Source organism: Coregonus lavaretus (genome assembly GCF_964263955.1).
Source record: "Coregonus lavaretus genome assembly, chromosome: 1".
Taxonomy (NCBI): Eukaryota; Metazoa; Chordata; class Actinopteri; order Salmoniformes; family Salmonidae; genus Coregonus; species Coregonus lavaretus.
Genome location: NC_139988.1, coordinates 23,154,621 through 23,178,904, shown reverse-complemented (window position 1 = coordinate 23,178,904; position 24,284 = coordinate 23,154,621). Strand labels below are relative to the sequence as shown.

General features: G+C 41.6%; 1 protein-coding gene across 1 annotated transcript in view; it reads left to right on the top strand.

Moving 5' to 3' along the window:
- The window catches only part of LOC311127040 (syntaxin-binding protein 4-like), a gene marked incomplete at both ends in the record, with an annotated part of 104,076 nt that extends 91,110 nt beyond the window's left edge, over positions 1 to 12,966 (top strand). The window contains one exon of the mRNA XM_084158789.1: positions 12,819 to 12,966. Within this exon, the coding sequence (XP_084014915.1) occupies positions 12,819 to 12,966 (148 nt within the window). The remainder of the gene's footprint in view (positions 1 to 12,818) is intronic.
- Between the last annotated feature and the right edge of the window lie 11,318 nt (positions 12,967 to 24,284).

Here is a 24,284-nt window from a genome sequence, read left to right as displayed (position 1 = left end):
GAAGGCAGAGCAGCGCTTAGTTATGGACATACTTCTCCCCATCTTAGCTACTGTTGTATCAATATGCTTTGACCGTGACAGTTTACAATCCAGGGTTACTCCAAGCAGTTTAGTCACCTCAACTTGCTCAATTTCCACATTATTCATTACGAGATGTAGTTGAGGTTTAGGGTTTAGTGAATGATTTGACCCAAATACAATGCTTTTAGATTTGGAAATATTTGGACTTATTCCTTGCCACCCATTCCGAAACTAGCTGCAACTCTTTGTTAAGTGTTGCAGTTATTTCAGTTGCTGTAGCAGCTGACGTGTATGGTGTTGAGTCATCCGCATACATAGACACACTGGCTTTACTCAAAGCCAGTGGCATGTCGTTAGTAAAGATGGAAAAACGTAAGGGGCCTAAACAGCTGCCCTGGGGAATTCCTGATTCTACCTGGATTAAGTTTGAGAGGCTTCCATTAAAGAACACCCTCTGTGTTCTGTTAGACAAGTATCACGTTGACATTTTGCATCCCCATGTCATCACATTTATTTCACATTCATTTCACATGAGATCATGTTCTCACATGTGCTCACATGTTGTTATGTGTAATTGTAGGTTATCACATGTTGCTTCACGTGTTGTCACGTGATCACATGAGATCACATGTTCACACGTGATCACATATGAAATTCATGTGGTTTTTCCGTAAGGGCAGGAAATTTGTTGTGGTGACAAAAGACGACGTGCCATTTAACTTGTTGCTAGTGGCAACAGGTTGTCAGACACAGCAGAGCTCTCAGACCAATCTTACCCACTTCAAATTTTAAAGAAAGTATACAAGCTTATCCTGTTTTAAAACAGACCGTTTTTCCTTAGACCTTTTCAGTATATCATTCAGTGAAGTTAAAAATATAGTATGTTCTTATGTGTAATGGCAGTCCCATCAGCCCTAAGCAGTGTATCTATTAAGACCTAATTTGTGAGACCTCCTGTAGCTTCCCTCGTGTGTGTGTGCGCACGCGAGTGGACCTTGTTAGCAGTCTCTAACTAGCTCCAGTCTCTAAGACCTCCTGTAGATTTCCCTCGTGTATATGTGTGTCTTCATCTATCATTGTGTGTGCTGTACATTTGTGTCTGCGTGCCTACTCCTGTCTGTGTGTGTGTATGCGTGTGCTTGACCAAGACACCTCAGCATGACCTATGTCAGTGGGTATGTCTGTAATGAGGGACCCTGCAGACAGCAGAGCCCATTAGTAGAGTTCTCCTCTCATCTCCCACTCCTCCAACATGCTCAAGTATAGCTCTGAATCAGACTTGCTAAGGGTTCCCCACTGTTTCCATTCCTGCCTGGTTATAAAACATACAGCTCTGAACTTATTAGATGAGGCCTTATTATGAGGTGTTGAGATAGAAAAACTGTTCAAAGTGACCTGACCTGGAAAAACCCCTGGCCGTACCTGATATACCACGATGATACGGTAGATAAATGACATTGAAGGCTCAGGTGTGTTGCGGCCCATTTTTACTTTTGTTACAATCTACACTACTGTAGTGTGATACACAAGTGAAAAAATTAATTTACTCAAATTTACACCTGTATTTGGGGAGTTTCTCCCATTCTCTGCAGATCCTCTCAAGCTCTGTCAGGTTGGATGGGGAGCATTGTTGCACAGCTATTTTCAGGTCTCTCCAGAGATGTTCGATCGGGTTCAAGTCCGGGCTCTGGCTGGCCCACTCAAGGACATTCAGAGACTTGTCCAGAAGCCACTCCTGCGTTGTCTTGGCTGTGTGCTTAGGGTCGTTGTCCTGTTAGAAGGTGAACCTTCGCCCCAGTCTGAGGTCCTGAGTGCTCTGGAGCCGGTTTTCATCAAGGATCTCGCTGTACTTTGCTCCGTTCATCTTTCCCTCGATCCTGACTCTTCTCCCAGTCCCTGCTGCTGAAAAACATCCCCACAGCATGATGCTGCCACCACCATGCTTCACCGTAGGGATGGTGCCAGGTTTCCTCCAGACGTAACGCGTGGCATTTAGGCCAAGGAGTTCAATCTTGGTTTCATCAGACCAGGGAATCTTGTTTCTCATGGTCTGAGAGTCTTTAGGTGCCTTTTGGAAAACTCCAAGTGGGCTGTCATGTACCTTTTACTGAGGAGTGGCTTCCGTCTGGCCACTCTACCATAAAGGCCTGATTGGTGGAGTGCTACAGAGTTGGTTGTCCTTCTGGAAGGTTCTCCCATCTCCACAGAGGAACTCTGGAGCTCTGTCAGAGTGACCATCGGGTTCTTGGTCACCTCCCTGACCAAGGCCCTTCTCCCCCGATTACTCAGTTTGGCCGGGCGGCCAGCTCTAGGAAGAGTCTTGGTGGTAATACATTTGCAAAAATGTCTATAAGTCTGTTTTCGCTTTGTCATTATGGGGTATTGTGTGTAGATTGCTGAGGATTTTTATTTATTTAATCCATTTTAGAATAAGGCTGTAAAGTATCAAAATGTGGAAAAAGTGAAAGGGTCTGAATACTTTCCGAAGGCACTGTATGTTCTTTTTAATTATTATGAAAAGTTTACTTGAATTTAATTGTTTTTCCAGTCTTTAATAAACGATATGTTCACTATCATTACAGTTAAACACACTCATTAAAAGTGTTCTTACATTTCAGTGGTGGAAAAACTACCCAATTGTCATACTTGAGTAAAAGGAAAGATATCTTAATAGAAAATGACTGAAGTAAAAGTGAAAGTCACCCAGTAATAACCTACTTGAGTAAAAGTCTAAACGTGTTTGGTTTTAAATATACATTAGTATAAAAAGTTAAAGTATATATCATTTCAAATTCTTTATATTAAGCAAACCAGACAGCACAATTTCCTTTTTTCTTTTCTTTTATGGATAGCCAGGGGCACGCTCCAACACTCCAACACAGTCCGCCAGATCAGGCAGTAGGGATGACCAGGGATGTTCTCTTGATAAGTGTGTGAATTAGACCATTTTCCTGTCCTGCTAAGCATTAAAAATGTAACGAGTACTTTTGGGTGTCAGGGAAAATGTATGGAGTAAAAATTACATAATTTTCTTTAGGAATGTAGTGAAGTAAAAGTAAAAGTAGTCAAAAATATAAATAGCAAAGTATAGATACCCAAAAACGACTTAAGTAGTACTATAAAGTATTATTACTTAAGTACGTTACACCACTGTTCAATTTCATACACTTAAATTGTAATTTAGTACGTTCATTCAAAATACACTTGGAGTTGTTTTTAAGCTGAAGCATAGATTTGTTTTATGAAATTGCTTGTGAGTGATCAATTACACTATACGTATAGTTTAAATGCCAATAATGAGTTTTGAATTACTTTCTGAATTCCTGTTCAGAAGAGTGCAGAGAAAGAGAAAGTTGACAATGATAATGATTGCTTATTCCACATTAGGGACATGCACAGCTGAGGAACATGCTTCTTAAGTATACTTTTTAATATCTCAAGAAAATATACTTAAGTATACTTTCAAAAAGTATATTTTACTTAAGTGTCCACAAATATACACTGCTCAAAAAAATAAAGGGAACACTTAAACAACACAATGTAACTCCAAGTCAATCACACTTCTGTGAAATCAAACTGTCCACTTAGGAAGCAACACTGATTGACAATACATTTCACATGCTGTTGTGGAAATGGAATAGACAACAGGTGGAAATTATAGGCAATTAGCAAGACACCCCCAATAAAGAAGTGGTTCTGCAGGTGGTGACCACAGACCACTTCTCAGTTCCTATGCTTCCTGGCTGATGTTTTGGTCACTTTTGAATGCTGGCGGTGCTTTCACTCTAGTGGTAGCATGAGACGGAGTCTACAACCCACACAAGTGGCTCAGGTAGTGCAGCTCATCCAGGATGGCACATCAATGCGAGCTGTGGCAAGAAGGTTTGCTGTGTCTGTCAGCGTAGTGTCCAGAGCATGGAGGCGCTACCAGGAGACAGGCCAGTACATCAGGAGACGTGGAGGAGGCCGTAGGAGGGCAACAACCCAGCAGCAGGACCGCTACCTCCGCCTTTGTGCAAGGAGGAGCAGGAGGAGCACTGCCAGAGCCCTGCAAAATGACCTCCAGCAGGCCACAAATGTGCATGTGTCTGCTCAAACGGTCAGAAACAGACTCCATGAGGGTGGTATGAGGGCCCGACGTCCACAGGTGGGGGTTGTGCTTACAGCCCAAAACCGTGCAGGACGTTTGGCATTTGCCAGAGAACACCAAGATTGGCAAATTCGCCACTGGCGCCCTGTGCTCTTCACAGATGAAAGCAGGTTCACACTGAGCACATGTGACAGACGTGACAGAGTCTGGAGACGCCGTGGAGAACGTTCTGCTGCCTGCAACATCCTCCAGCATGACCGGTTTGGCGGTGGGTCAGTCATGGTGTGGGGTGGCATTTCATTGGGGGGCCGCACAGCCCTCCATGTGCTCGCCAGAGGTAGCCTGACTGCCATTAGGTACCGAGATGAGATCCCCAGACCCCTTGTGAGACCATATGCTGGTGCGGTTGGCCCTGGGTTCCTCCTAATGCAAGACAATGCTAGACCTCATGTGGCTGGAGTGTGTCAGCAGTTCCTGCAAGAGGAAGGCATTGATGCTATGGACCGCCCGTTCCCCAGACCTGAATCCAATTGAGCATATCTGGGACATCATGTCTCGCTCCATCCACCAACGCCACGTTGCACCACAGACTGTCCAGGAGTTGGCGGATGCTTTAGTCCAGGTCTGGGAGGAGATCCCTCAGGAGACCATCCGCCATCTCATCAGGAGCATGCCCAGGCGTTGTAGGGAGGTCATACAGGCACGTGGAAGCCACACACACTACTGAGCCTCATTTTGACTTATTTTAAGGACATTGCATCAAAGTTGGATCAGCCTGTAGTGTGGTTTTCCACTTTAATTTTGAGGGTGACTCCAAATCCAGACCTCCATCGGTTGATACATTTGATTTCCATTGATAATTTTTGTGTGATTTTGTTGTCAGCACATTCAACTATGTAAAGAAAAAAGTATTTAATAAGATTATTTCATTCATTCAGATCTAGGATGTGTTATTTTAGTGTTCCCTTTATTTTTTTGAGCAGTGTATTTAGGTATACTTACAAAAAAAATTGCAAAAGAAATTGCATATTACCCAGCATCCTTTTCTGCAGCTGAAATTTTGATTTATATGTTGTTCCTCATATTTAGCTTATTCAAATGTTTTGATGTTCATTTTCCAACTGAATAATGTACTTTTATTTTTTTATAATGTTCATTTTTCACCATAATGTGAACAACTAAAGTGCGAAATCAAAAATGTTACTTGTAAATTGTCATTCCAGCCACAACTGGGGCGCGAGATGGTTGGATTTGTCAACAAAGCAGAATGACAGAAATATGAAGACAAGTTTTCAAACTACTGGTAGTTTCTTTGTGAAGATGTACAGTGAGGGGAAAAAAGTATTTGATCCCCTGCTGATTTTGTACGTTTGCCCACTGACAAAGACATGGTCAGTCTATAATTTTAATGGTAGGTTTATTTGAACAGTGAGAGACAGAATAACAACAACAAAAAATCCAGAAAAAACGCATGTCAAAAATGTTATGAATTGATTTGCATTTTAATGAGGGAAATAAGTATTTGACCCCTCTGCAAAACATGACTTAGTACTTGGTCGCAAAACCCTTGTTGGCAATCACAGAGGTCAGACGTTTCTTGTGTGCAAACCTGGTGGCCAACTACATCTCAGGAGGGATTTTGTCCCACTCATCTTTGCAGATCTTCTCCAAGTCATTAAGGTTTCGAGCCTGACGTTTGGCAACTCGAACCTTCAGCTCCCTCCACAGATTTTCTATGGGATTAAGGTCTGGAGACTGGCTAGGCCACTCCAGGACCTTAATGTGCTTCTTCTTGAGCCACTCCTTTGTTGCCTTGGCCGTGTGTTTTGGGTCATTGTCATGCTGGAAATACCCATCCACGACCCATTTTCAATGCCCTGGCTGAGGGAAGGAGGTTCTCACCCAAGATTTGACGGTACATGGCCCTGTCCATCGTCCCTTTGATGCGGTGAAGTTGTCCTGTCCCCTTAGCAGAAAAACACCCCCAAAGCATAATGTTTCCACCTCCATGTTTGACGGTGGCGATGGTGTTCTTGGGGTCATAGGCAGCATTCCTCCTCCTACAAACACGGTGAGTTGAGTTGATGCCAAAGAGCTCGATTTTGGTCTCATCTGACCACAACACTTTCACCCAGTTATCCTCTGAATCATTCAGATGTTCATTGGCAAACTTCAGACGGGCCTGCATATGTGCTTTCTTGAGCAGGGGGACCTTGCAGGCGCTGCAGGATTTCAGTCCTTCACAGCGTAATGTGTTACCAATTGTTTTCATGGTGACTATGGTCCCAGCTGCCTTGAGATCATTGACAAGATCCTCCCGTGTAGTTCTGGGCTGATTCCTCACCGTTCTCATGATCATTGCAACTCCACGAGGTGAGATCTTGCATGGAGCCCCAGGCCGAGGGAGATTGACAGTTATTTTGTGTTTCTTCCATTTGCGAATAATCGCACCAACTGTTGTCACCTTCTCACCAAGTTGCTTGGCGATGGTCTTGTAGCCCATTCCAGCCTTGTGTAGGTCTACAATCTTGTCCCTGACATCCTTGGAGAGCTCTTTGTTCTTGGCCATGGTGGAGAGTTTGGAATCTGATTGATTGATTGCTTCTGTGGACAGGTGTCTTTTATACAGGTAACAAGCTGAGATTAGGTGCACTCCCTTTAAGAGTGTGCTCCTAATCTCAGCTCGTTACCTGTATAAAAGACACCTGGGAGCCAGAAATCTTTCTGATTGAGAGGGGATCAAATACTTATTTCCCTCATTAAAATGCTAATCAATTTATAACAAAAAAAAAATCATTTTTTTTGTTGTTATTCTGTCTCTCACTGTTCAAATAAACCTACCATTAAAATTATGTGTCAGTGGGCAAACGTACAAAATCAGCAGGGGATCAAATACTTTTTTCCCTCACTGTATAAAGCAATCTGTGCATTTGAACAACAGCATAAATACACCTATTTCACTTTTGCATGTCAAAAACCGAATGACCACTGCTGCACATTCCACCACTGTTTTGAACAGATTAGATTATACTATTTAGAATGAGCAGCCAAGATCATGAACGAACGAGTGAACCAGGAAGAACGCAACAAAGATGCTGGGGATAGCTAGCTAACATAATGTCACAAAGCATGATGCGCTAGCCAGTTAACATTAATTCTGAAATAACTTCATATGTCCGAGTTAGTCAGATAATAGTCTTGAAATTGGCATGGGCGTTAACTAGCTAGCAAGCTACAGTACCAGCTACAGCTAGCTGCTTATCAAAGGTAGATACAGTGGGGGAAAAAAGTATTTAGTCAGCCACCAATTGTGCAAGTTCTCCCACTTAAAAAAATGAGAGAGGCCTGTAATTTTCATCATAGGTACACGTCAACTATGACAGACAAATTGAGGAGAAAAAATCCAGGAAATCACATTGTAGGATTTTTTATGAATTTATTTGCAAATTATGGTGGAAAATAAGTATTTGGTCACCTACAAACAAGCAAGATTTCTGGCTCTCACAGACCTGTAACTTCTTCTTTAAGAGGCTCCTCTGTCCTCCACTCATTACCTGTATTAATGGCACCTGTTTGAACTTGTTATCAGTATAAAAGACACCTGTCCACAACCTCAAACAGTCACACTCCAAACTCCACTATGGCCAAGACCAAAGAGCTGTCAAAGGACACCAGAAACAAAATTGTAGACCTGCACCAGGCTGGGAAGACTGAATCTGCAATAGGTAAGCAGCTTGGTTTGAAGAAATCAACTGTGGGAGCAATTATTAGGAAATGGAAGACATACAAGACCACTGATAATCTCCCTCGATCTGGGGCTCCACAAAAGATCTCACCCCGTGGGGTCAAAATGATCACAAGAACGGTGAGCAAAAATCCCAGAACCACACAGGGGGACCTAGTGAATGACCTGCAGAGAGCTGGGACCAAAGTAACAAAGCCTACCATCAGTAACACACTACGCCGCCAGGGACTCAAATCCTGCAGTGCAAGACGTGTCCCCCTGCTTAAGCCAGTACATGTCCAGGCCCGTCTGAAGTTTGCTAGAGTGCATTTGGATGATCCAGAAGAGGATTGGGAGAATGTCATATGGTCAGATGAAACTTTTTGGTAAAAACTCAACTCGTCGTGTTTGGAGGACAAAGAATGCTGAGTTGCATCCAAAGAACACCATACCTACTGTGAAGTATGGGGGTGGAAACATCATGCTTTGGGGCTGTTTTTCTGCAAAGGGACCAGGACGACTGATCCGTGTAAAGGAAAGAATGAATGGGGCCATGTATCGTGAGATTTTGAGTGAAAACCTCCTTCCATCAGCAAGGGCATTGAAGATGAAACGTGGCTGGGTCTTTCAGCATGACAATGATCCCAAACACACCGCCCGGGCAACGAAGGAGTGGCTTCGTAAGAAGCATTTCAAGGTCCTGGAGTGGCCTAGCCAGTCTCCAGATCTCAACCCCATAGAAAATCTTTGGAGGGAGTTGAAAGACTGTTGCCCAGCAACAGCCCCAAAACATCACTGCTCTAGAGGAGATCTGCATGGAGGAATGGGCCAAAATACCAGCAACAGTGTGTGAAAACCTTGTGAAGACTTACAGAAAACGTTTGACCTGTGTCATTGCCAACAAAGGGTATATAACAAAGTATTGAGAAACTTTTGTTATTGACCAAATACTTATTTTCCACCATAATTTGCAAATAAATTCATTAAAATTTGTGTGATTTTCAGGATTTTTTTTTCTCATTTTGTCTGTCATAGTTGACGTGTACCTATGATGAAAATTACAGGCCTCTCTCATCTTTTTAAGTGGGAGAACTTGCACAATTGGTGGCTGACTAAATACTTTTTTTCTCCACTGTAAGTGGTTAATTTGACCCCCAAAAATCGACCAAACTATTTCTCAATATTACTGTAGCTGGCTAATTAATTTGATCATGCTTTGTAAAACACCTGGTTGAATGCTGTTTTAGTCGACAGATGTCGCCCTGTCACTTACAGTAGAACCTGATAAACAACATTTTAGTCATTTAGCAGACACTTATCAAGAGTGCTTACATTTTCATATTTCTTCGTACTGGTCCCCCGTGGGAATCCAACCCACAACCCTGGTGTTGCAAGCGCCATGCTCTACCAACTGAGCCACACAGGACCCTATCAGTGGGAAACAATAAAAAAAAATGTCCTACCAGATCCACAATGAAAAGGTTCTAGCTAGTGTATCGCTCTGTCCTTCAACTCTTTTTGGATGTACACTGAACAAAAATAAAACGCAACATGCTGAGGATTATTTATGTTGTGTTATAAAGCCATTTTTTGGGGAAAAACTCATTCTCATTGGCTGGGCCTGGCTCCCCAGTGGGTGGTCCTGGCTGCACCCCTGCCCAGTCATGTGAAATCTATAGATTAGGGCCAAATTAATTTATTTCAATTGACTGATTTCCTTTTATGATCTGTAACTCAGTAAAATCTTTGTGATTGTTGCGTTTTATGGTTTTGTTCAGTATAGTTGTCCGGGTTTATTAGATCCCAGACTCCTATGACCATTATGATTATTTATTTAAACGTTTATTACAATTTGCTTTAGCGCCATCTGTACCTGACAGAGCAGATCTACTGTAGTCTCATGTGCAGAAGGAAGTAAGCCGTCTGGCGCGAGAGACTCATTGGGAGGAGGAGACTAGAGCAGACCCAGAAGTTCTGACTGAACCGATGCACATTTGATCGCCTCAGTACGGCCCATTTACTTTGTGCTGTTATAATTTATGCTATGAAATCCTGTGATTTCATTGGGGCTGTTCTCCCTCATAGCAAATAGCTGGCAACACAATCCAAGTAATGTTCGCACGGCCTGTGAACCCACGGAGGCGGAGCTGCCACTGCTGGCAGTCACTTAAGGGCAGAGTAGTAAGTAACTGAACAGCTTGTTTTGAACAATATGTATTTTTGAAACAGTAAAATATATACATTTATCACACTTTTATGAGAATTTAAATCATAAACCATGAATGATATATATTTTTTGGGTTGACCAATCACAAGTGAGGCGCTGCCCCTAACGCTCTAATGGGCATCCGCCGCTGATACTATGACCTTGATTGGTCAGCTACATCAAACTTACATTTACACTGAATTTGAATTTTTGTATACTTCTAATTTATGAGAAATATACATAAAATGTACTTTGCTTTGTTCTTTATCTAATATACTAAGAATATACTTAAGTACCAAAAAAGTGTTACAATTTAGATAATTTTAAAAGTATTTAATATACTTAAATGCTAAAAAAAACACTATTAAAGTTTACATTAAATGCATTAAATGTATTAAAATGTTTTCCAATTTAGATTTAGATTATTTTAAATATACTAAAGTATATTTATCACGGACATAATTCTATATACTTACATATATCAATGAAGTATGATTTAAGTATATTTAAATATATTTATTTTCCACTTGGGTATTGAGATGCAGTTTGTGCAGTTTTTAACAAACAACGTGGGGTGACGATTAGTTCTGGCACGCTGAAGACCTAGAAAACATCCTGTTTTGTAAATCTGACTCAGTAACATGTATTAGTCTGTGTCAGTGAGTAACATGCATTAGTCTGTGTCAGTTTGAAACCCTTTTTACAAAGACCCCCTGTGCTACCCCCAACCCAGTGTTCTATTGTCAATCTGTAGGTCACTGGAAAACCTCAAGATAGCTGTCCAGTCAGTCTCACATGGATTTGTGACATAACAATGCTGTCTCACATCCATTTGTATGATATTCTTTTTTTTTTTTTTGTCCCTCCATTTTGTATGATATGTTACAAATGGTCCAGTGGTTGTACAGTATCATACATATTAGCAGTCGTACAGGATCATACGTCTTTTTGTGTTATCATTTGTGGTAAACATTTGCTTAGAAATTGTGGCTAACTTTAGGTAGGTTAGGGGTTAGGGTAAGGATTAGCTAACATGCTAAGTAGTTGCAAAATGCTTTTGGTTGATGTTAGCTGAAGTTGCTAATTAGCTAAGATGCTAAAGTTGTCCCCGACACGATTCGAAGACGTTCGCGTCCCTGACCAACCTCCCAACTTCCGTTTCTATAAAGACCCAGTGCAGTCAAAAATGTGATTTTCTTGTGTTTGATATATATATTTCAACACTGAGGTTGGAATAATACTGTGAAATTGTGAAAATGATGATTATGCCCTTTTAATATAAGAATTGTTTGAAAAGACTGTTTTGGTGGGATGGAGTACTGGCCTGCCTAGTGACATCACCAAATGGTAAATGTGTTAATAGACCAATAAGAAAGAGAATTCCAAACCTCTCTGCCAATAACATCCAGTTTTCCCCTCCCCACTCAGACCATTTTAGTCATTTAACAGACTCTCTTATCTTACAGGCACAATTAGAGTTAAATGCCTTGCCCAACAGATTGTTCACCTAGTCAGCTCTGCGATTCAAACCAGCGACCTTTCAGTTAGTGGTCCAACACTCTTAACCACTAGGCTACCTGTCACTGCCAGATCACTCCCAGATAGTCCTAGATAAATTCTTGCTTGAGAAATTGCTCTTTGCTAAGAAGCTTTTTTTCTTTTTTGACCATTTTAATTTAAAACAATCACTGTAAGGTACTTAATTGTTTCCCAGAAAGGATTTGATATTGAGATAAAAATGGCTGCATTGGACTTTTAAGTAACCTTCTGTCTTAAGTAACCAGACCATATGTTAGATAAACAATACTTTTGACAAGACGTTTTCTTCCTAGAACTGCATGTGTTCCTGGCCGTTTGTAGGGCAGTAGTTGTAACAGATGAAATGTAGGTTGACATGTTGTTTACACCTCGGTAATGGTAGACAAAGAGAATTATATCCATTACTCATTGTCATAATATAATTACTCCATCAGTCACTGTCAGACAATAATTTGTTTCTCTAATATTGATATAGCCCGTTAACTGTGGCAATAACAATTCTTACAGCAACATTATTTCCATCAATTTAGGTGGCAAGGTCGGCAGCATTGCAGTATTTTCTAGCAACACTATTGAATTGAATTCAGACTATGGTAAAAAAAAAAATGTGTGGGTGGAGGGTATTTTATTAGGACCCCAATTAGCTGTTGCAAAAGCAGCAGCTACTCTTCCTGGGGTCCACACAAAACATGAAACATTTTATAGACACGAACAGCTCAAGGACAGAACTACATCATTTAAACACACGTAGCCTACATATCAATACATACACACAAACTATCTAGGTCAAATAGGGAGAGTAGACGCACCCACAATACAACTCTGCTAGTTGTGTTAGGTCTCCACAATGTTTACAGTTGTAACCAACCGCTTAACTTGAGACAAGGTTATACTCTCAGTTATGAAGTATTAGGTATGACATGTGTCATGACCTGCCATCGTCCCACCATATTCCCAACCAACTGTAGTACAGCCAAGTCATCTACTCATTACGATAACATCCCTAAGAAAGAGTGCATTATTTTCCTGCAACACTTCTGACTTCATCCTATATAGCCTATCCATATCCTTATTATCTCATCATTATTTTGTGTCAGACATAAAAAGACAATTCCAGGTGAAAGCCAATATCCATAGCATTTTCTCTTGCTAGATTGATGAATACAGCCATGATAAAAACAGTGTAAAAGTGCTGTCAGCTTGAGAGGTTAACTCTCTACCTGTCTGTTTCTCTGCAGCTCTGGTGACGTGAAGACCGGCGCCTCCTCTCAGCCCCTGGGAGCCTGCGTGGGGAAGAAGTCCCAGTGGACGACGGCTACGCTAGCCGCAGAGGCTAAAGAACTCACACGGACTGTTAGAGCCATCCTGGAGGTGGACTGTAAGTGATCTGTCATCTCGACTCGTCGTGTTACGAATCGACTTGCTGCATGCCTGCATGTCGTCTCTATCCCTGGTCTAGCATGCAAATCCAATCAGCTCAACAGACACCGAATCACCACCATAGTTTCAAAACCAACTAAAACGAACTGGATAACAGACACCAAACCAACCAAATCACCTCCATAGTTACTAAGCCAACCAAAACCAACTGCATAACCGACATCAAACCACCTAGTTGCTAAGCCAAGTAAAACCAACCGGATAACCAAAACCAATCAGCTCATCATACACCAAGCCAACCTCCATAGTTACCAAGCCAACCAAAACCAACTGGAAAACAGATACCAAACCACCTCTGTAGTTACTATACACACAACCTCAATAGTTGTTTTTTAGTGGAGCAGCCTGTAAGAAAATGAACGACATCCTTGCACTGGAGTATCAGACAGCAGAATAAGAGACAATACAGCAGCTAAGCAACCTCGAGATGTTCCAGCCTCTGTGTCCAGTGGAGTTGAATGAACCAGGGACTGACTCAGTGTTAAGCAACCTCGAGATGTTCCAGCCTCTGTGTCCAGTGGAGTTGAATGAACCAGGGACTGACTCAGTGTTAAGCAACCTCGAGATGTTCCAGCCTCTATGTCCAGTGGAGTTGAATGAACCAGGGACTGACTCAGTGTTAAGCAACCTCGAGATGTTCCAGCCTCTGTGTCCAGTGGAGTTGAATGAACCAGGGACTGACTCAGTGTTAAGCAACCTCGAGATGTTCCAGCCTCTGTGTCCAGTGGAGTTGAATGAACCAGGGACTGACTGAGTGTTAAGCAACTTCGAGATGTTCCAGCCTCTGTGTCTAGTGGAGTTGAATGAACCAGGGGCTGACTGAGTGCTAAGCAATCTCGAGATGTTCAGCCTCTGTGACCAGTGGAGTTGAGTGTTCCGTCCATATTTACTCACATTTTCTCTGTAGTCATCGTCTAGTGGACGGACAGACTGATCTTTCATGCGACATGAAATGCAATACAATGCAATGTTCGCAATGTTCTACTTCCTATAGATGTGTTTTGAATGATATTTTTTCTCCAGAATTGTACCAGTGTATCTAGAAATGTACAATAAGACCTTAGTCAATACAAAAACATCATCATACATACACCTGTGGTCATCATACATACACCTGTGGTCATCATACATACACCTGTGGTCATCATACATACACCTGTGGTCAAGTCAGTAGCTAACCAGCAGTGTTGGGTAGTAAATCAAATAAAAGTGTATTGGTCGCGTACACAGTTTAGCAGGTGTAATAGCGGTGCTGCGAAATGCTTATGTTGTTAGCTCCTAACAATGCAGTCAAATGTCAAGCAATCACAATGTAAAGAAAAATACAATGTAAAGAAAAATACAAAAAAATACAAGAAATTAAGAAGGGCGGGACGAATCCAATTAACAACCCAAATAGCACTGTAGCAGTATCAAAATGGAACTATACATACTGTATGTACACCTGGGGTATTTACTCCAGATAAACTAAGAATGTACAGCAGTAGATACAATATATAGTGAACTATGTCAAGAATCCAGTATATAAATAAATATGCGGTGCGTATAATCAGTGTAACTAAAATACACTGTACAGTAGTAGAACTATTAGAATAAGCTATGTTGGGATTACAGTATTTAAATACACAGTGTGAAATGGGAAGTGACCAGTGGTTCAATGTCTCTATAACATGATACAGCAGCGTTGGCTGAGCGCGTGTGTGTGTGTGTGTCGATGTGCATGTGGTGTGTTTGTGAGTATGAGGTGTGTGTGTGTGATTTGTGTGAGTGAGTGTGCATCACCTGGTAGACAGCTAGTGATGGCTGTTCAACAGTCTGATATCATGGTAATAAATCAAATCAAATCAAATGTTATTTGCCACATGCGCCGAATACAACAGGTGTAGACATTACAGTGAAATGCTTACTTACAAGCCCTTAACCAACAATGCAAAGTTAAACAAATAAAAAAAAGTGTTAAGCAAAAAAAATAAAAGCAAATAACTAAAGAGCAGCAGTAAAATAAAATAACAGTAGGGAGGCTATATACCGGTGCTATATACCGGTGCAGAGTCAATATGCAGAGTCAATATGCGGGGGCACCGGCTAGTCGAGGTAATTGAGGTAATATGTACATGTGGGTAGAGTTAAAGTGACTATGCATAAATAATAAACAGAGTAGCAGCAGAGTAAAAAAGGGGGACGGGGTGGGGGTGGCGGGGCAGTGCAAATTGTCCGGGTAGCCATGATTAGCTGTTCAGGAGTCTTATGGCTTGGGGGTAGAAGCTGTTGAGAAGCCTTTTGGACCTAGACTTGGTGCTCCGGTACCGCTTGCCGTGCGGTAGCAGAGAGAACAGTCTATGACTAGGGTGGCTGGAGTCTTTGACAATTTTGAGGGCCTTCCTCTGACACCGCCTGGTATAGAGGTCCTGGATGGCAGGAAGCTTGGCCCCAGTGATATACTGGGCCGTACGCACTACCCTCTGTAGTGCCTTGCGGTCAGAGGACGAGCAATCCTGGAGGTCAGGCAGTGTGGCCCCTGTGATGCGTTGGGCTGTCCGCACCACCCTCTGGAGAGCCATAGGGTTGTGGGCGGAGCAGTTGCCATACCAGGTGGTGATGCAGCCCGACAGAATGCTCTCAATGGTGCAGTTTGTGAGGGTCTTAGGTCCTCAGTGATTTGCACCACGAGGAACTTGAAGCTTTTGACCCTATCAATTGCGGTTTTGACCTTATCCATTGCGGCCCTGTCGATGAGGATGAGGGCATCCTCCCTCTTCTGTCTACTGTAGTCCAAGATAAGCTCCTTTGTTTTGTTGAGGGAGAGGTTATTTTCCTGGCACCACTCCGCCAGGGCTCTAACCTCCTCCCTGTAGGATGTCTCGTTGGTGTTGGTAATCAGGCCTACCACTGTCGTGTCGTCAGCAAACTTGATGATTGAGTTGGAGTTGTGAACAGGGAGTACAGTAGGGGGCGGAGCACACACCCCTAGGGGGCCCCCGTGTTGAGGATCAGGGTTGCGGAGGTGTTGCTGCCTACCCTCACCACCTGGTGTCGGCCCGTCAGGAAATCTAGGATCCAGTTGCACAGGGAGGAGTTCAGACCCAAGGCCCTGAGCTTAGTGACCAGCTTGGAGGGCACTATGGTGTTAAAAGCTGAGCTGTAGTCGTTGAACAGTATTCTCACATAGGTGTTCCTCTTGGTTGTCGGGTTTGGTGGAGGTAATATGGTCCTTGACTAGCCTTTCGAAGCACTTCATAATGACAGAAGTGATTGCTACGGGGCGATAATAATTTAGTGCAGTGGTTTATTTATTATAAGAAAAAAGAAAAAATATCAGCTTTAATATTGCATATAGATTCTGGCTTCTATCAATGTAATTGTCTGCAATCCCCCATATCTATATATTTTTTATGTTATTCTTTTCCCCTAGCCAAACCACCCCTCCCCTAATTGGAGTAAACTAATTAAATATATTTTCCTTCTTTATCATTTTCCCCTAACCCTACCACACCTCCCGTAATTGGAGTAAACTAATGGAAAATAATACATATACATACTACACTGCTCAAAACAATAAAGGGAACACTTAAACAACACAATGTAACTCCAAGTCAATCACACTTCTGTGAAATCAAACTGTCCACTTAGGAAGCAACACTGATTGACAATACATTTCACATGCTGTTGTGCAAATGGAATAGACAACAGGTGGAAATTATAGGCAATTAGCAAGACACCCCCAATAAAGAAGTGGTTCTGCAGGTGGTGACCACAGACCACTTCTCAGTTCCTATGCTTCCTGGCTGATGTTTTGGTCACTTTTGAATGCTGGCGGTGCTTTCACTCTAGTGGTAGCATGAGACGGAGTCTACAACCCACACAAGTGGCTCAGGTAGTGCAGCTCATCCAGGATGGCACATCAATGCGAGCTGTGGCAAGAAGGTTTGCTGTGTCTGTCAGCGTAGTGTCCAGAGCATGGAGGCGCTACCAGGAGACAGGCCAGTACATCAGGAGACGTGGAGGAGGCCGTAGGAGGGCAACAACCCAGCAGCAGGACCGCTACCTCCGCCTTTGTGCAAGGAGGAGCAGGAGGAGCACTGCCAGAGCCCTGCAAAATGACCTCCAGCAGGCCACAAATGTGCATGTGTCTGCTCAAATGGTCAGAAACAGACTCCATGAGGGTGGTATGAGGGCCCGACGTCCACAGGTGGGGGTTGTGCTTACAGCCCAACACCGTGCAGGACGTTTGGCATTTGCCAGAGAACACCAAGATTGGCAAATTCGCCACTGGCGCCCTGTGCTCTTCACAGATGAAAGCAGGTTCACACTGAGCACATGTGACAGACGTGACAGAGTCTGGAGACGCCGTGGAGAACGTTCTGCTGCCTGCAACATCCTCCAGCATGACCGGTTTGGCGGTGGGTCAGTCATGGTGTGGGGTGGCATTTCTTTGGAGGGCTGCACATCCCTCCATGTGCTCGCCAGAGGTAGCCTGACTGCCATTAGGTACCGAGATGAGATCCTCAGACCCCTTGTGAGACCATATGCTGGTGCGGTTGGCCCTGGGTTCCTCCTAATGCAAGACCTCATGTGGCTGGAGTGTGTCAGCAGTTCCTGCAAGAGGAAGGCATTGATGCTATTGGCTGGCCCGCCCGTTCCCCAGACCTGAATCCAATTGAGCACATCTGGGACATCATGTCTCGCTCCATCCACCAACGCCACGTTGCACCACAGACTGTCCAGGAGTTGGCGGATGCTTTAGTCCAGGTCTGGGAGGAGATCCCTCAGGAGACCATCCGCCACCTCATCAGGAGCATGCCCAGGTGTTGTAGGGAGGTCATACAGGCACGTGGAGGCCACACACACTACTGAGCCTCATTTTGACTTGTTTTAAGGACATTACATCAAAGTTGGATCAGCCTGTAGTGTGGTTTTCCACTTTAATTTTGAGGGTGACTCCAAATCCAGACCTCCATGGGTTGATACATTTGATTTCCATTGATAATTTTTGTGTGATTTTGTTGTCAGCACATTCAACTATGTAAAGAAAAAAGTATTTAATAAGATTATTTCATTCATTCAGATCTAGGATGTGTTGTTTAAGTGTTCCCTTTATTTTTTTTGAGCAGTGTACATACATTTCATGGACAGTATATTTTACATTAGTAATCTTTTTTTTTTTTTTGTCCCAGCTTTCAGCTACACTCAACCCCTCCCATCTATCTCTGAAGACGATCCAGTTTTGATTTCTAGCTGCCATGTATTTTTCCACTGTGCTGAACCTTTCTTTATAATAAAAATAATTGTAAAAAAAAGCACATTCTTCTCCCCAATTTCATGATATCCAATTGTTAGTTACAGTCGGGAGAGGCGAAGGTCGAGAGCCATCCGTCCCCGGAAACACGGCCCTGCCAAGCCGCACTGCTTCTTGACACACTGCCCGCTTAACCCAGAATATTTAATCATTTCTGCCCTCCGATTTCATATTTATTATATAAATAGGCTCGTTTAATTTTGTCTGGCTTGCCGTTCCAAATAAAGTGGAATATATTATTTTTTAAAACAAGTCGTTAGGTGTAGGCAGGGCCATAAATAAATGGGTAAACTGGGATATGACTAAACACCATACAACTGGCGACCAAAGTCAGCATGCATGTACCCGGCCTGCCGCAGGAGTCGCTACTGCACGATGGGACAAGGACATCCCTGCCTGCCGAACCCTCCCATAACGCGGACGACGCTGGGCCAATTGTGCGCCGCCTCATGGGTCTCTTGGTCGCGGCCGGCTGTGACACAGCCTGGGATCGAACCCGGGTTTGTAGTGACGCCTCTAGCACTGCGATGCAGTGCCTTAGACCGCTGCTCCACTTGGGAGGTGCTGAACCTTTCTATTCTCATAGTTTCTACAGATTGTAAATGAAAGATAAACACCTTTGCTGAGTATTATTGAGTATTATTATATTATTGATCGATTGACTATGACTTCAAATCATCCAGCAGTGCTATTTGCAGAGTTAGCTCCAAGTAAATGTTTAAATTTTTCAGCCATTCCTGAACCTTCGACCAAAAACAAGCTACATATGGGTAGTACCAAAACAGGTGATCTAATGATTGTCTCTTCTCAGCAAAATCTGGAGAGCTGGGATGGTTGTATCCCCCATATATATATATATATATAACATTCTATTGGTGCAAGAATTTTGTATAATTTAAATTGAAAAACTCTAAGTTTTAAATCTGGCATCGTTTTGTGTATCAGTTCATAGACCATGTGCCATGGAATCGGTACATCGAAAATCTCCTCACAACTATTTTGCAACATGTATGGTGCAGCTGTACATTTGTTGGTCCTTAAATTAAACTGGTATACTTTTTTATTTATCACAATTTTCTTTAGACAATTTTGGTCTTTAATGCAGGGCCGACAGACAAGTTCCTTACCTTCTCCCCTTTCCACTTGCCTCCTCCAATTTTGCTGTAATGCTGCAAACAGTTGGTTGTAATTTTGGATAGAGCAGACATTTCCATATATTTTTGTTAACTGCATGTTTGACATAACTCCACCAGGGCTATTTTAAAAAGTCTTCCAAAAATAATGTTTTTTTAATCAATTAGTATATTTGAGTTTAACCATAATATTTGTTCTGTCTTTTCTGGTGTATTCAACTGAAATTGCAACAAGCTTTCAATTGCTTGTTATAAAAATATCTATATTTTGGAGAGGTTGTAATCTGAATGAGAACCAGTATAGTTTTTGTTTGACTGAAGCCTTTAGTGAGAGGTCCAATGCTTTAATATTTAATAATTTCTGCCCTCCGATTTCATATTCATTATATAAATAGGCCCGTTTAATTTTGTCTGGCTTCCCTTTCCAAATAAAATGGAATATTTCTTGCTCATATAATTTAAAAAACAAGTCGCTAGGTGTAGGCAAGGCCATAAGCAAATAGGTAAACTGGGATATGACTAAAGAGTTAATCAGGGTGATTTTTCCACAAATAGACAGGTATTTACCTTTCCACGGTATCAAGATCTTATCTAATTTGGCTAACTTTCTATTAAAATGTATTGCAGTGAGATCATTTATTTATTTAGGGATATGGATACCGAGTATGTCCACTTCACCGTCGGACCACTTTGTTGGTAAACTACACGGTAATGTAAAAGTTGTATTTTTTAGCGATCCAATACATAAGTAATGTGGTGCACTTATCATAATTCGGTTTTAATCCAGAGAGGTTAGAAACATTATCTAGATCCTCTATGAGGCTGTGCAGGGATCCAAATTATGGATTTAAAAGAAAACATGAATCATCAGCGTACAATGACACCTTTGTTTTTAAACCCTGGATTTCTAGCCCCCTGATATTATTGTTGTATCTGATTTTAATAGCTAGAATTTCGATGTCCAACCTTGTTTTACTCCTCTTGACAATTTAATACTTTCTGAGAAGTAGCCATTATTTACTATTTTACACCTGGGGGTTACTATATATAACTTTAACCCATTGTATAAGAGATTATCCTAAATTAAAATAGTCCAGGCATTTATATATAAATTCCAGTCGTACTTTATCAAAGGCCTTATCAAAGTCAGCTAAAAATACCAGGCCTGATTCCCCTGATTTTTCATAGTTTTCTATTGTTTCCAGTACTTGTGTTATATTATCTCTAATGTATGGTCCATGTAAAAAACCTGTCTGATTAGGATGAATAACATCAGAGAATACCTTTTTAAATTCTATGCGCTATGCATTTTGCTAGGATTTTGCCATCACAACACTGAAGTGTAAAGGTTCTCCAGTTTTTTAGGTTGACTGGATATTTATATTTACTACCTGGGTTCTGTTTCAGTAATAGTGAAATCATACCTTCTTGCTGACTATCTGATAGCCTACCATTTTTATAGGAGTGGTTCAAACATGTTAATAATGGACCTTTGAGTACATCGAAAAATATTTGAAATACCTCAACTTTTATGCCACCCAGCCCTGGAGTTTTCCCAGACTTAAAGGCTTTAATTGCATGTAGAAGTTCCTCCTCTATAATTAGGCCTTCACATGAGTATTTCTGTACAGCTGTTAATTTTACACTATTTATAGAAAAAAAATCCTTACAATTAACTTCAGTTAGTGGAGATGGAGGAGACTGAAATGAAATTCTTTTTGGTAGCATTTCTATGTTGACGATCAAAAAATAATTGGGTGCATTTTTCCCAATATTCCATCCAGTTCGGTTTATTTTTATAATATATTACACTTGATCTTTCTTGAATAAGTTCCTCCATTTCTTTTTGTTTTTTCTCTAACTTATTCTGAGCCTCTATGATACAGATTTTATTGTTATCTATCTGTTCTGTTAGACCTTCTATTTACTTTTTTGAGATGAACTCTTGACATAAATAGTTTTAGTTTTAAAGATGAGTATTGAATTGCATGGCCTCTAAAGGAAAATGTAAAAGTGTTGCATACAATAAGGGGATCTGCTGTACCTATGTTATGTAGGAAAAAGTAAGTTATAAATTATTCTGTCTTGGTTAAAAACAAGTTGTCATCCAATAGGCTTTGATTAAATTTCCAATATCCTCGCCCTCACGGAAATTCTGTAAGAGTAATGTGCATACCAATTATTTGATGGTCCGACCACATTCTGTCCCCTATCAACACCCTTAAGTTTTGGTGCCAGCGAAAATGACATAAGAAAGTAGTCAAGATGACTAGCTTGATTGAGACATTTAGTGCAGTGACCTTGGCTTGCTTGGGTACAGGAACGATCCTGGCCATCTTGAAGCAAGTGGGGACAACTGAGTGGTGAACTACATGTATATAAAAGCAACATGCAACAATTTCATTGATTTTACTGAGTTACAGTGAGGAAATAAATTCATTAGGCCCTACCTATGGATTTCACATGACTGGGAATACAGATATGCATGTGTTGGTCATGGTAACCATAAAGAAAATGGGCCTCACAATAGGCCACAGTATCTCATCACTGTATTTTTGTGCATTCAAATTGCCATCGATAAAATGCAATTGTGTTCGTTGTCCATAGCTTATGCCTGCCCATACCATAACCCCACCGCCACCATTAGGCACTCTGTTCACAAAGTTGACATCAGCAAATCGCTCGCCCACATGACACCATACACGTGGTCTGCGGTTGTGAGGCCGGTTGGACGTACTGCCAAATTCTCTAAAATGATGTTGGAGGCGGCTTATGGTAGATAAATTAAAATTAAATTATCTGGCAACAGCTCTGGTGGACATTCCTGCAGTCAGCATGCCAATTGCACACTCCCTCAAAACTTGAGATATCTGTGGCATTGTGTTGTGTGACAAAACTTCACATTTTAGAGTGGCCTTTTATTGTCCCCAGCACAAGGTGCACCTGTGTAATAATCATGCTGTTTAATCAGCTTGTTGATATGCCACACCTGTCAGGTGGATGGATTATCTTGGCAAAGGAGAAATGCTCACTAACAGGGATGTAAACAAATGTGTGCACAACATTTGAGAAAAATAAGCTTTTTGTGCGTATGGAACATTTCTGGGATATTTTTTGTTTAGTAAAAAAAAAAGAGGAAATGAGCATCCAACAACGTAATAAGTACATACTCTGCTGTTCTATCACGCCTGCAATGATGTTCATTGATGTCCGCGAGAATAAAATGGTGTGAAGTAATGTCTTTGCTGTTGTAATATCGCAAATAGACGTGGCAGTTTCATCGCAAAGGATTCCAACTTTAAAGGGGGGCTGAATGTGTAGTTCTGCTGCTCATCAAGAAAAACTAGATTTGGGTCTTGGGGGTGTGGTTCGATGTGGGTGTGTTATGTTCGCTTTATCGCACCCTGTCAGTTACTGTTGTTTGTCCCTTTTGATTCACGATAGCAACAACATAGACACTATCACTTCCTCAAAATAGTCAGAATTAATCTAAGATAAATCAAGAAATCTGTAATTAATTTAGGAGTTTTTGCAGAGGAAGTGTTAGTCACACAATTTTACCCCTAAATAAGGTGTTTGGTGCAGTATTTCTCAAGTTACAAAACATACATGAAAAACAAGTCAGTGCACTGCAGATAGTATCGTCAAGTCAGCTGCTGCTGGCTGCGCTCAGGACTGATTTCTGAGAACTAGTCTACAACTTCATCATCAGCAAGCTGTCAAACTATCGTATTTAAAGCACAAGCTGCTACACGCTGTTTATCAGTGCTCAGAATCACTAGCCAGCTAGCTATGTTCCATCTCTGTGTTTGTCAATTAAGCTAGATAGTAGTAGCTAGCAGGCACATTGAGCAGGCAGGCCACGTTAGCTAAATCAGCTTATCAAGTCACTGGTGAGTGCCGTTTTCTTTTTAGAACTTTCTCACTATCTATTACCAGAGTGTGCGTCTTTCTGGCAGTGTTTCATAGCGAATCATGTTACAAAACATACGATCCTTTGCGAATGGGTTTAGATTTTTTTTTATATTGACAAGTGGCAGTTGGGATGCAAGTGTGCATCGTCTCAAACAGTGGCATACTTGAGTGATCACTATCAAACACATAAACAAGTGGCAACTCCATAATGGGCTTAGGGGCCAAGTGTTCTTTCAACGTAACATTGACGAAGTGTTGTCTTATGTAAACAAGTCTGAGGTGCTGCGTAATAGAGCCCCACAGTGGGGTTAGCCATGTAAATCTCTATCGGACAAGGTGACTTATCAATATATTTAGATATATTTACTCTCAGATTCGAAAATGCTAATGAGCATCAAAGTAGACATCATGCAAAACTACAAATCCCTGCAAGCTCCTGCACGTCATCCCTAGCTGACACCTTTGCTAAAAGGTATTGTGTCAATTTAAAGAAATGTAGGCAATTTATTCATTACTACATTTAGCTAACATTCGATAGTTAATCCAGAGATTCTTACCTTTGCCTCGATTCGACAGTCTCGTCCAGATCGTCATGGCATTTATAGTTCTTAATGATAGCCACATTAGCAGCTAATTAGTGTTTCATTTTTGGGGGGTAAATACAGGCGAATATATTGATAAAAGTCACCTTGTCCTAGAGAGATTTACACGGCTATCAAAACGTCACACCGGGTAAGCCTACACGAAACATAGCCCTTATTTTTGGTGTTTCTAAAAACCCCTATGGGAAAAATGAATGGTGGAAAAACTATTGGAACCGTTTCACTGTTTGACCGCTTGGTGTTATTGGTATTATGATACTGTGGTACTCTATGTTGGCAGGTCTGCCATACGATTGGATAGAGTGCAATCAGCGTGTG